The sequence below is a fragment of the Pocillopora verrucosa genome, chromosome 4, assembly GCF_036669915.1.
Source record: "Pocillopora verrucosa isolate sample1 chromosome 4, ASM3666991v2, whole genome shotgun sequence".
Classification (NCBI taxonomy): domain Eukaryota; kingdom Metazoa; phylum Cnidaria; class Anthozoa; order Scleractinia; family Pocilloporidae; genus Pocillopora; species Pocillopora verrucosa.
In genome coordinates, this window is record NC_089315.1 from 2,796,894 (window position 1) to 2,809,452 (window position 12,559).

Below are 12,559 nucleotides of genomic sequence, written 5' to 3' on the forward strand. Positions count from 1 at the left end.
TGCAGCCCTGACTATGTCAAAATTATGCTTGCCACACCAATTGTGGTTTTCATATGCTTCAAACGAAGACTCTTAAAGGTTTCTAATGACTTTATACAAAACATTCAAACAGAGCAAATAATTCAGTAGCCATTACGCCGAAAAACTGATAGAAAATGTGTTTTATTGCTTAAATATATATCTATATATCGTGCGTCAAAGTCATATGTGCTTGAAGGTGCGAGGGATCCTACTTTTTAACTCACCAAAAAAATTAGTATTATCCTTTTTTTTTTTTTACTAAAAATAAACTATTTTGTTATCTAAACATCTCAATTTAAATTAAAGACTTAAAAAAATTACGCTTTGCGTTTCGAAGAACTCAGCCTTTGCGGGAGTCGCTAGTGCCTTTAGTTGCAATGAAATGTCATCCAGAAGTCTCACAATAGCCAGATAAATTTCAACGAAAGCTCTGCGTGTTAAAGCCATCTAAAGCGAGATATTTCATGAGGCACAACAAAAGAGTTTTTAGACAAATATTTCAGTGAAGTTCTTCAGTTTCTTTCTTCAATAAAGGGGAAAGTTCATTGGATGTTCTTGTTCTTGTGACCACTCTATTTCTTAGATGTGATACTCCTTGGCGAAGGAAGCTGAAACATCGGATCGGGTTGAAGGTAACGAATTTCCAAATTGACTTCAAATGTAGAATTCCGTTTCCTGTAAAGTAGAAAAAAGGACGGATTGAATTACTTTTACATGAAATTGAAATCTTGCACGAAAACGTTAAAAAAAGTAAGGTGTCCCTTTTTTCTGAAATTTGTCTTTGTTTTCGCTCTTGTTAACAAGCGCTTTGAGAATGTGTGTTGACATTTCATTAGTACAATGATTTGGATTTTTTTCTAAGATCTCAATATTCATTATACCCCAAATTTACCTCAAAGTTTTTTGTCTTCTACCAATACATCCAAATGTTGGAACACTACAGGGGATGAATATAGAACGTAACTCAAATTCTCCCTCCTTGGCAGCTTCCATAGCTACAATTTCGTAAACTGCATCCTAAAAAGCTGTCAGGGTAACAAGGTCTCAAGGTTCTACTTACAGGAAAAGTTAAGTTGCGGGAAGAATTGACCAAATATCGCGATCTGTTGTAAGATTACAATTGTATGAGCCAGTGTTATAGAGAGTCAAATATCCTACATAACCCGAAGAAGGCTACTTAACGATTTTATCATAATACTTTCATTGCGTGGAAAACAAATAACCTTGGGGATTGAAAAAACCACCACAATCTACGGTACCTTTCCTTGATTTCCTTAGCAAATGACTAAAATGCACATTGAATAAAACAGCAGCATGGAGACTTACCAATGGCAAGCAACAATACAGAGGCGTTAAGAACCACGAACAGGACATTTACAAAGATGGAGTCGTTCTTGCCCTCTCCTTGACTCTCATCCCAGTCTGTGTAAACTGCGCCAAGACAAACGTCAAAGAATATAATCCACAGGACAAATGTTTGTAAGCGATCTTCAAACTTGTCCTTGATTGGTCGGAGTAAGGTGTAAATAACTCCAAAGATACTAACTGTCAGAACTGTAAGACCGATTTGAGAAAGGCTTTTTGATCCGAAAAGAAAAATCAGCGAGATTAGAATCAGCTTGCGATACATCTCTGTGATTTCCCAAAACCAAAATTTCTTCTTATAGTTTTCAAAGAACACCCTGAGTCCGAAAGAAACTGCTTTGTTTTCCTGGGAGTTGCGATATTTGTAAGTGAGAAACAAAACCAGAAGTGGAAATCCCACGGGATATAATGCTAAAATAGAGGCTATGAGCCAATACAAGCTGTGGCGAGGAGTGAAACACTGGATGGAGTAGTCAGCTCTCAGCAGGAAGATGCAGTCGCTCTTGTGGTCTGTGAAACAAGTCTCTACACAGGCGCCCGGAACAGGAAGAATCTGAATGATGGATTTGCTCGTCGTGGGGTAGGTCGACAACAAGAATAGGAAAATGTTCCGATAGCAAGATTTCTTCAAACTCTTAACTTCCATTACTTTCTGGTCTTCGTCAAGGTCCTTCTTATTCGTGATGTAGCGCTTTTTAAGAAACAGATACAAGAAAATCAAGCCAACGAGTGAGACATTCATGACGATAATCATCGTGAACTTTCCAAACTGATCGAGCCGTAAAGAAGTCTGGATGCAACTAAGAGGGGCAAACTGCAAGATGTTCCCTTCAAACAGTTTTAGAACCCTCTCCGTTGAGATCAAAACGACTGGCCACTGGACTTTCGCCAATGCCGAGAAAATACCAGCAATGACTTGGTAAAAGCCAATTACAATCTTAAAGCACGACATGACTACGTCTGCAACTGTCCGGTTATTGTCTGCACGCCTGGAGTCACCCCAAAGAACCATTAGAAAAACAGCAACAAAAAGAACAATCACCAAGATGGATGAAGTTATTGTTACAGCTAACCGGGGACATTTCAAACAAGAGTTGAAGCGAAAATAGAAGCCTTTAGAGCAGGCTGCACACAAAGTCCCTTGATATCCTTGATGGCATTCTGAGTCAATTCCACCCTTGCAGGACTTTGTATGAGGACATTTGAGTGGCTTTGGAAGTAAAATATCGAACGTGGAATATGACTTATTGTAGCGTGGTCCAAAAGAATGAATATTGTTTACAAAACCCCTGAAACGTTCTTTTTCAGACTGGTCTGTCCACTTCCAAAAGTAGTCAGGAGCAAGTATTGCTGTATCTTTCTCACAAACAAAACCGTATGAAGGACATGCTGTGCAAGGGCCAAAACGATCCAACCGATAGAAGTTGTGCAGGCATCTGCATGCGCGATATTCAGCAGTCTCGTTAGAAATCGTACCTGGGAAGGAATGTTTCCTTTCTTAGCAATTATAATACAGCATTCACAAAAAGGCATTTTCATGAATTCACTTCCTCTCTCTCCTCAGAATAAACCAAGAAATAAGATTTCACCAGCAAAGTAAATGGATATACTTTAAAATAAGATGTCTTTGGATTTCGCCAAAAATAAATAATTAACAACAAAAACAACAATTACAATTAAGCAAATAATCTTAGCTCATCTCTCTGTTCTTTAACTAGGGTTTCTGATAGTCCACTATGGTTGACTGTGTTCTGTGGCTGATATGTGTTAAAGAAATCACTGTGAGAGTCCTTTTATTAAAACTTAATGTCAGCCAGAGCGTATTTAAATCGAAAAAGGTTTGCCCAAAGCGAACACTGCACTTACCATATGGACATGCCACGCAGTCGGTAGCTTTGGTTCCAGGACTTCGCTGTTCAGAAACGTACGTACCATTACTGCATCTTTTATATTCAACTTGTCCCATCTCATCCTGATAAAAGCCACCTGTGAAGATATCATATCATAAAACAAGGATTCAGCTACGCGGGTATATTGGAAGAGATTCAATTGTTGAACACAATTACAGATTAGAAACATTGTTATAAATGTTATTGTTTGTGCCGGGTTTCAAGTTATTATTTGTTGATTGCTTTTGGTTATGATAATGAGAAAGTTGGGAAAGATACATTTGCTTCCAGTAGCCGAGCAGAGAGATTATAAAACTCTACTTTTAACTTTCAAATCTATGAACGATATGGCGCTTATTTACCTACAGGAACTTTAAGAGCAAGTCGTTGACCCCCGAAACGAATGTTTGGTCGAGATATTATAAAGTTTTCATCATGTGGCATAGACCTTTCTTTGATATAATTGATATTCTATTCTTCATTATTTTATTAAATAACTTCCAATATTGAAAAGCGCTGTTGGATACTTTATAGAAATGGCGCTATCTAAATCTAAATCTTATTTATATCATTATTTACATTAACGATGAAATAGGTTATCATTTTCATTACCTGCAGGACACTTTAAACAGTGATTTCCATCAGAAGACATGTAGGTTCCAACTGGACAGAGACTGCAGTTTTTATACTTAATTTGCAAACTTTGGTTTTCATAGATTTGGTTGCGGCACAAAAAACCTGAGCGTACAAAGGCAAATCTGAAGCGACTTTGATGCCAGTCCAAAATGACGTGAAGAGACTTCGAGGGAGCACACTCACTAAGGATTGGACGACAACGATATATCAAAAACTCGCTTGGAAAGAAACATTGTTAAATTTTCATAAAAATTTTGGTACAACAGAGGCCAGGGTGTGATTTTTTACTAAACAAGGTCGTCTTGCAGAGGCGCACGAGCTATTTTCAAGACTTGGAGCGTATCATGACTGGACAAAGAAAGGCTTTATTTTATACCACGGTTGACTTTTAATAACGACACATATTCAATTTCTTAAGTCAAAGAAGCCACTTAATTGATAGTGAAGATGTCCATCAATTGAAAACGGTGAAACTGATTTGGTGCACAAAGAGAAAAATGAAACTTAAGGCCTACTTACATTTGTGATACATATTTTCCCCGAGGCAGCTGTTGAAGATTTTTACACGTCAATGACCTGTAAAACAATTTGATTATTAATGAATTGAATTTTAACTGATTGGATGTAAAAAGGCAACGTGATCATCATGACAATAATGGTGGAAGCAGAAATTAGTCAAAAGGCCTACGTCGCCAGAGGAAACTCAGGTTTCCAAAGCTTTGAGTGACTTGAGGTTTTGCTCCTTCGCTCAGATTAGATGAAAATCCATCACCTGATAATTCCCTTCCTTCCGTCAAATTACTCGACAGTGAGCACTGCCGAAGGCACGAAAACCGACTCGATACAGGCTCTACCAATAAAGCTACAACACAACAACTGTAACGATAATGATGAAGATGTCAATGATGACGACGACGATAATAATGATGGTGATGATGATGATGATGATGATAATAGGTTTGTTTCTGCGCTAGTGGTGCTGTCGTCTTTTCGTAAATATACGTCACTTTGTCTCGTGTTCTCAAGCGTGTTCGAAAACAGTTAGGAAATGCTTATGATAACCTATGGAATTCAGCAATACGAAGTTCCAAGTTAGCTGAACAACACACAAAGTAAATCTTAAAGCGTCTATAATCTAGGAGTCTACTAACTTCAGTTTCTAGTAAAATGCTACGTTTGTTTAAGCCACACGGCTTGACTTACACTTTGGTATCGTTTTCCATTTTGTCGAAGATTCTATCTGGTAATGAGCTTAAAGGATTATCAAAGATAGTCCTGAAAATAAAATATCTACTCGTTACACAAGAAACGATTTGGTAGACATTGTAAAAGCTCTTGATATCATTAATCAGAAATAGCGGGTGCGTTTTTTCTTTTAATGGATTTGTTTTTTTTCTTCTAACATCTAACTGACCGAAGAAAAAAGAAAACGTTTAGTTCATGAGAATTATCTCCTTTTCAGAGCTCTAAAGGGAATCATTCTATTCGTCAATTTACTCACAACTGCTTCAGTCTAAGTCTGTCAAAAGCCTTGCTTTCAATAGTTTTAATTGCGTTACTGTGAAGAAACCTGCAGAAAAAAAAATATGTTTCGGTGATCTTCTATTCTCAATCAAAATATTTTTGATTGAGGAAAGAAGAAAAGATAACCTTTTTCCTGATTAATGGCAACCGGGATATGTCTAGATCTTAGAAATCGAAGCAACTCATATCTTATCGTGTGACTTGTAATGATACACTACGATCATATGATACAACATTACATGATGTGAGGAAAATCTCAGAACCAAAGTTTATTCTTACAATGATTCTAGGCGAGGAGTTCCATTAAAAACGTCTTTGGGAATAAAAGTCAGCTTGTTTCTGATTAGCAGGCTGAAAAATAATATTAAAAAGAAAACTCTTAACTATGAGAAAAATTATCAAGGACATGACGTCATACGCGTGCCATTCATAACAGTTACATAGGTAAAATAAATTAACAACTGAATAAACCAGTAAATTAGCGAAATTATTATTTTTTAATCAACGGCTACTGTTTCTCTTGTAAAGAAAATCTTTCATCGGTACAAAAGTCCACTATAACCTTCATCAAACGCATGTGATCTTAAAAGTTCACAACCGTGCGTACATACTCACGAACCAATAGGAGCGTGTGTTCTATCTCAATTACTTTTGTTTATATTAAGCAAATATTGGATGACGTTGAGCATGATATCATAAATTATCGCTTATGGAAAAAGTTATTTGAACATTTCTCTAGAATTCATACGGAAAAACTTACAGCGTGGTCAGATTGGAAAGTCCAATGAATGTGTGTTTGTTAATGCTAATGATGTTGTTGAAGGTTAACACTCTAAAAACAAGAGAAATGTTATACTCCTGAGATATCAAACATTGGATAGGAGCGGATTATATTCTAAGCCACTGGAAATAAACCTTCATGAAACCTATCTGGACTTTGCCCTCTGTGTGTGAAATACTAAAGCCAATTTTATTTGGGAAAAAAAGTCAAAACGAAAAATTCTCTATCAGTAACATTTAGTTCCGCGTGAAATTTTTTTCAGTGGGGTTGGACAATGCGGTTAGAGTACATGATTAAATGCAGATTGTTTAGAAGGAAATGACACATGGTGGAGCGAAATCTAATTTGACAAAATGGAATTTGATTGGTGGAATACAATTCAAGCACGTAAAAAATACACGCATTTGTTTATTTTTTTTTTTTTATTATTATTTTTTTAATAAGTCAAAAAGAATTGCATTAGTTTCAAACCTCTCGGTGGCAAGTAACAATGTTTATACCACAAATTAAGAAAATCATGAAATTCACTCCGTTTTGGGTTACATACCCAAAGTTAGTTCAGAAGGTAAACGTTTTGAGAGGCGGCGATCTCGACCTGATTAATTATTGATTATATTGTTCCATTTGGAACAAGTGAGGTGATTATTTTCTACATCGGTTTTCACCTTTTACTTACAGAATTTTTAAACGATTGAGTTTAGAAAACACTTTATCAGGTAATGACTGCAACTTGTTGAACGACAAATCACTATGGAAAGACGAGAAAAATGAAGTTATCTACAAGAAAATATACACACAGGCCCAAACGGAGACGCATTTAACCCTTTATATTTTGACAAACTGGTCTCTAGACATTTCTTAAGGTTACGGAAAAGGAGAATTTGTGTAACCATTAAGAACTCAATCAGGTATTTAGTGATCATTTCCTTTATTCTCATGACCCTAATGTTTGATTATGGGCTGATATAGTGGGGAGAAATTATTTACTGGTCACTGTTAGGGGTTAAAGAATTAAAAGAAGAACCATCTTCAATAAAAGAAAATGACTCAAAGATCAAGCCCATATTTTATGTACATTAAGTGGTGCTTATTTTTTTTTTTGTAACACTAACCAGACAGTCACAGAATAGCAACTCCATCATGACTGTTGTTAACGCGAAACTCACTTTCATACTGTTTGTTGTAGGTTTCATTTGTTCTATTGTGTACTTGTGATTGATGTTTGCACCGTTGCATAACGTGATGTAATTATGTTAAGTAATTGTCAGTTTTTGTGTGTAAATTTAGTCCTGTGAAGTTTAATTATGTCAACTTTTAAAGGAGCAGCGTCGTTGTTTTCGTTTTTTGCCTGTAAAGCTATACACCGTTAAGGTAAATCTTATTCTTTATTTTTAGTTTTTTGGTAAGTTTTCGTTCTCTAACATATATTTTCCTGCTCATGTTTAGTACCGTAGGAGTGTGGATGTTTCTAAATAAATGATGAAAACAGTTACGCGTGTCTTCGGTTACAGTTGTAGTTTCTGTTACTCACAGGTTTCCAGTTACTTTAGCAACCTGAAATATGTTCCGTGGAAGGTGATCGATTTTATTGTTGTCCAACATTCTAAAAATTAAAACAACATTTTCAGACGTTAGTAGAGCGGGAGCACAGTTGAATATAACCCAAGGCATCCAGAAGAAAATAATCTGGTTTCTTGCCAATTAACCTAAAATGAAACATTCAGTTTAAGAATCAAATACTTACAGTTTATTCACTTGTCCTTTTCCAGTTGTGGCAATTCTTGATAAATTTGTGATTCGATTGTGTTGTAAGCTTCTGAGACGAACATAAGAGTCAAAGCAAGTGAAGGTCAAATTGCTAATGCTGATCAAGAGAATATATTCTCCTGTGCTGATATAGATTTTGGTTCAATAAATTGATAAAAATACCCATGTAGTAGCCACACCCACGCAGTACAGGCTATGTGTATGACGTTTAGTTGTCTCACTCGTTTTATTTTCTATCATCATTTTAGTTCAGACTGTCACTAGGGAGACAGAGAGATAAATGGCGGAATTAACCAATCGATAGATCAGTAGATAGAAAGTGTATCAGTGACTGCTAAAAGATTGATATATGGAAATGTAGCGGAGCTCGCAGCGCGCGCAACGTAGCATATTCCTATACCGTCCTTTATACATTTCCTGGTGTGCTGGAAAGGAGAATTTGTTTGAGAATCAAGAGGTTCTTTAGTTGAATATCATTTCCTTTATTTTCATGACCTTAATGCGTGATTCAGGGATGATATTGAAAAGAGAAATTGGATGCTGGTCACTCTCAGGGATTAAAGTGTTAATAACTGTACACATATTATATGCCCTTCGCATTTGTTGGCAACAATGGTTAATGTTGTTAGGAAAGCAAACATACAACTGAACAGAAGACAGTAAAATGAGGTAAACTGTAAATTTAGTTTATAGCAAAAACTCAGTTATATCAAGTCTTCTCGTTCCGTGCGTAAATCTGCCGATTCGTCTGTAATAGCGACCAGTAGAAAATCGATTATAACAGTCTGACTGTTGAACTTCACCCTCACGGCCAATTTGTTGCTGTTATCAAACGGCGTTTCTACAAATCCGGGGCCGATGGAGAGAGGTAACCTGCTGTATTCGCCAAAAGATTCAAGTTCTTCGACTGAATCCGACGAACTGGCTTGCTTACTCATTGGACCTTTTAACGAGTCGACTTCCTCCAGCGACTCTGTCGACGAAATTCTACACAGGGCATTCGGATCGGGCATTGGAATGTTAATCGTCTGACCTTGGATAAATTTGACCAGATAAAACTGTTTCTTTTGGAAAAACTTGGTAAACCTCAGTTAGACGTTTTGCTTTTAAACGAAACATTTCTGAAGCCGAACGTGCCTGATACTTTCTTTGAGGTGCTTGGTTATTCTATCTACCGTAGAGACAGGGTAAACAAATCTGGCGGCGGTGTCATGGCTTACACAAACGAATGTTATACGCAGAATTAATCTGGAAAATCAAGAATTTTAAGTCATTTGGTCGAAGTTTGTCCTTTTAAATTGAAACGGTCTTTATTGATTGGTAGTATTTACCGCCCACCATCATACACCAAAGCTGATGATTTATCTCTGGAGGCAAATTTGGAACGTGTGTACTTGCTGGATAAGGAGACAATATTTTTAGGCGATGTGAATATTGACGGAAGGAATAAGAAGAGCTTTGATAAACATCGGTTAATTAACGCGGTTGATGGTATGAATTTCACGCAGCTAGTTAATGAGGTGACTCGTTCTGTCAGCGGCACCTGTTTAGATCACATCTATTCAAATCATCCTCAGCGAATATTGAATATATCAACTCTGACTGTGGCCTCTCTGATCGCGTGCCTATTTTTACTGTACGCAAATATAACAACGACCGTGCATCTTGTAGCATGCAGAAAATCAGAATATTAGATATCGTGACATGAAGCAATTCGACGAGAAACCGATTCAAAGAAGCACTGAGGCAGGCTCTTTGGGAATGCTGGACTCTTGGGAGTCGATTTGCAATAACGTACTCGATGAAAATTGCCTTTGGCGTGAAAGGCGTGTAAAGGGCGCTGTCCAAACTCCTTGGATGACTAGCTCTGTCTTGAAACAGCTACACCTGTGAGATAATTGCCTAAAAACCGCATGGCGTTCCAATAATGCTGATGATTGGTATAATTACAGAGCGATAAGAAATAAAGCAGTTGCGATGATTAGGAGCGCAAAAAGAAAATTTTTCTACAATGATAGAGCAGGCGCGATATTAACATTATTAATATCGGGGAAGCTGTTATAGATGACAAAAAGCTGGTGGCGCAACATTTTAAGGCTCCTTTTCCAGTATAGCAGACAGGTTAAGATCTACATTACCGCAAGTTCCATCAGACCCCTGAAAGCTGCAAGACTTTGTCAGATCCAGAAAAAGTCCTGATACACCGTATGTCTTTCCGTCCATCATTAGTGCGCAGGTGCTTACTATGTTATAATTACAAGTTAACTCCGCGCAAAGCTGCTGGCATTTATAAAATAAGTTCTCAGCTGTTGCGTATAGGAGCACCTGTTATAGCACCTGTTGTTGCGAGATTAATTAACTTTTCCTTTTCCAGTGGATCATTTCCAAGTCGTTGCAAAACAACTAAAGTTTCTCCTTTGTACGAGAATGGTGACTCACGTGACAATCAGAATTTTTTACCAATATCTGCGCCACCTGTCCTTTCTAAAGTTATCGAGAGACATGTGCATGACTCTTTATACAGTTATCTAACTGAAAACAATCTGATTTATCCTCGTCAGTCTGGTTTTCGAAAGAACCATCGTACAGACACCGCTCTGATACAGATTATTAATGAACAGTTTGGATAAGAATATAGTTGGTACTGGTAGACTATTGTAAAGCCTTCGATCGTAGATTATGGTCTTCTGCTGGATAAGCTGAAAGTGTATGGTGTTGCTGGCGAAACAATGAGATGGTTCCAGTCTTATTTGGCGGACAGACACCAGCTTGTCTATTTGGGTGGTTACGTCTCAAACATGGCGCTTATGAAACATGGGGTTCCTCAGGGCAGTATACTCGGCCCCTTGTTTAACCCCAGGATTATGACTTATTCGAATGACTTTACTACGTGCCATAAAGGTACAGGCAGGCATTGTAAAAGAGTTTGCTTAGCTTTTTCTTTAGTACACATTTCTTTTTCTAAGAATCTTGTTTATCTGGCCTATGCTGAATTCTTATCTTTCAACCAAAATTTTCTCCTTTTTTAAAAATTCTAAGATCTCCTAGTATCAGTCAATATTCATGTAATTAAAATAGTTGCATGAAATCTTGCAGATGTATGGCACATTATTTTTCCTCTGATCTTCCTAACATTTCATTATGTGTAGGGATTGGTATTGGCTATATAAAATTTAAGTCAAGTTAAAGTTGTGTGCTCAGCCTGTGCATCAAATTTATATAATAAAATATTGTATCCTTCTTAAAACTAGTTTATCAAAATAAGAACGAGTTACCAGGCACAAGTATGGCTTTCACGATGATAGTTTCCAGGTTTGAAAAAAGTCATTGCCTGCTAAAATCCTCACTTCCTTTGCCCTGACAGCCCAACCTCATCAAAACATTGCCAACAGTAGCAAGTAGCTAATTAATAATACAGGCAAGAGAGCCTATCTCCAAATACAGCCACCTCAATCCTGTTAGCTTATTATGGACATGGCATTTCAAACATGGTGTATATGCCACAATTGATTAATAACAATAATTGATTAATTATTTTGTAATGGTGTTTACAAGTTTTGGAAAATGGTCGGGTTGAAATATAATACAAAGACTTGCCAGCAGATAGTCAGAAGAAAACTTTTACATATCAACAAAATTTGTTTGTTGCATTTCATGTTAACATGCTGCAACAACTCTATCTTCTAGTAAATTCAACTAATAGCCAACATGAGATAATACCATCTAAAACTTTTTAACCTATTTAAGATAGCCAACTCAACTTTACACTAAATATAAAACTTGATTGGCGTTTGGAATTGATTTCTGTGATGTGGAAATGAAATCCAGGTATTATCTCAAGTTTTCTTGAAGACATCCACATTATGTGCAGTTACACCAGAGGTTACCGAATTGAAGTATTGCCAGCCAGAGGACAATCATGAAACAAGAATAGCCGAAAGCGAAAAAGTTTAAAAAAAAATTACAGGTTCAAACAAGAGTTGAATATTGCTTTTCTTTTCAGTTTTCCACGCTAAACAGAGGAGGTTGAAACGTTAAAGAAAAACGATGGGGCAATCAGTCATACCTGGAAACTTCAAGAGAAGATATAAGAGAAGCCCATACGATTCTGGGTATTGTTTTACTGACTCAATGTGCTCACGCGGAAACACTCCAATCGACTAGTGATGTCTTAACACAAAGTAGTTTGCCACCGTTTCTTTCAATTTTGGCTCATTTTCCCTGACCAAAAAAATAAGTCACGCTTAATGTAATATAATTTCAACTGATGCTGACATCATACACTCCATCTGGAGAAGAAAACATTCCCTATCTTCGAAAATTTGCTCAAAGCATCAGGAAGAACAACGAACGACCTAAGCTGCTTGAAGATACCGCTGACGAGCATGCGTGTTGATCGCTTTGCAAGTTGTGAGACGACGTCCCCTCTTTTCCTCTTGAAGAAACTCTTCTATAGTCTGTACTAAAGAGTATTATCATAGTTTTATTCAGTATAATGAAGGGCTGGAAAATAATCTAACAAGGGCTCCGCTTTTAGGCTTGGCTAAATATATATATATATATATATATATATAGG

At 36.9% G+C, this 12,559-nt stretch overlaps 1 protein-coding gene across 7 annotated transcripts in view; it reads right to left on the bottom strand.

The window, feature by feature from the left end:
• Positions 1-163: 163 nt before the first annotated feature.
• Positions 164-12,559, bottom strand: part of LOC131794446 (uncharacterized) — a 26,933-nt gene continuing 14,537 nt past the window's right edge. For 5 of the 7 annotated variants that reach the window (XM_066165846.1, XM_066165845.1, XM_066165844.1 and 2 more), the window contains 12 exons: positions 7,961-8,032; positions 7,748-7,819; positions 6,893-6,964; positions 6,196-6,267; positions 5,715-5,786; positions 5,413-5,481; positions 5,115-5,186; positions 4,431-4,487; positions 3,888-4,093; positions 3,253-3,372; positions 1,348-2,862; positions 164-696 (listed from right to left, as the gene is read on the bottom strand). In XM_066165846.1, the coding sequence (XP_066021943.1) occupies positions 521-696; positions 1,348-2,862; positions 3,253-3,372; positions 3,888-4,093; positions 4,431-4,487; positions 5,115-5,186; positions 5,413-5,481; positions 5,715-5,786; positions 6,196-6,267; positions 6,893-6,964; positions 7,748-7,819; positions 7,961-8,032 (2,575 nt within the window). In that variant the 3' untranslated portion in view covers positions 164-520. The remainder of the gene's footprint in view (positions 697-1,347; positions 2,863-3,252; positions 3,373-3,887; positions 4,094-4,430; positions 4,488-5,114; positions 5,187-5,412; positions 5,482-5,714; positions 5,787-6,195; positions 6,268-6,892; positions 6,965-7,747; positions 7,820-7,960; positions 8,033-12,559) is intronic. The other 2 variants (XM_066165842.1, XM_066165843.1) reach the window with 2 other exon arrangements.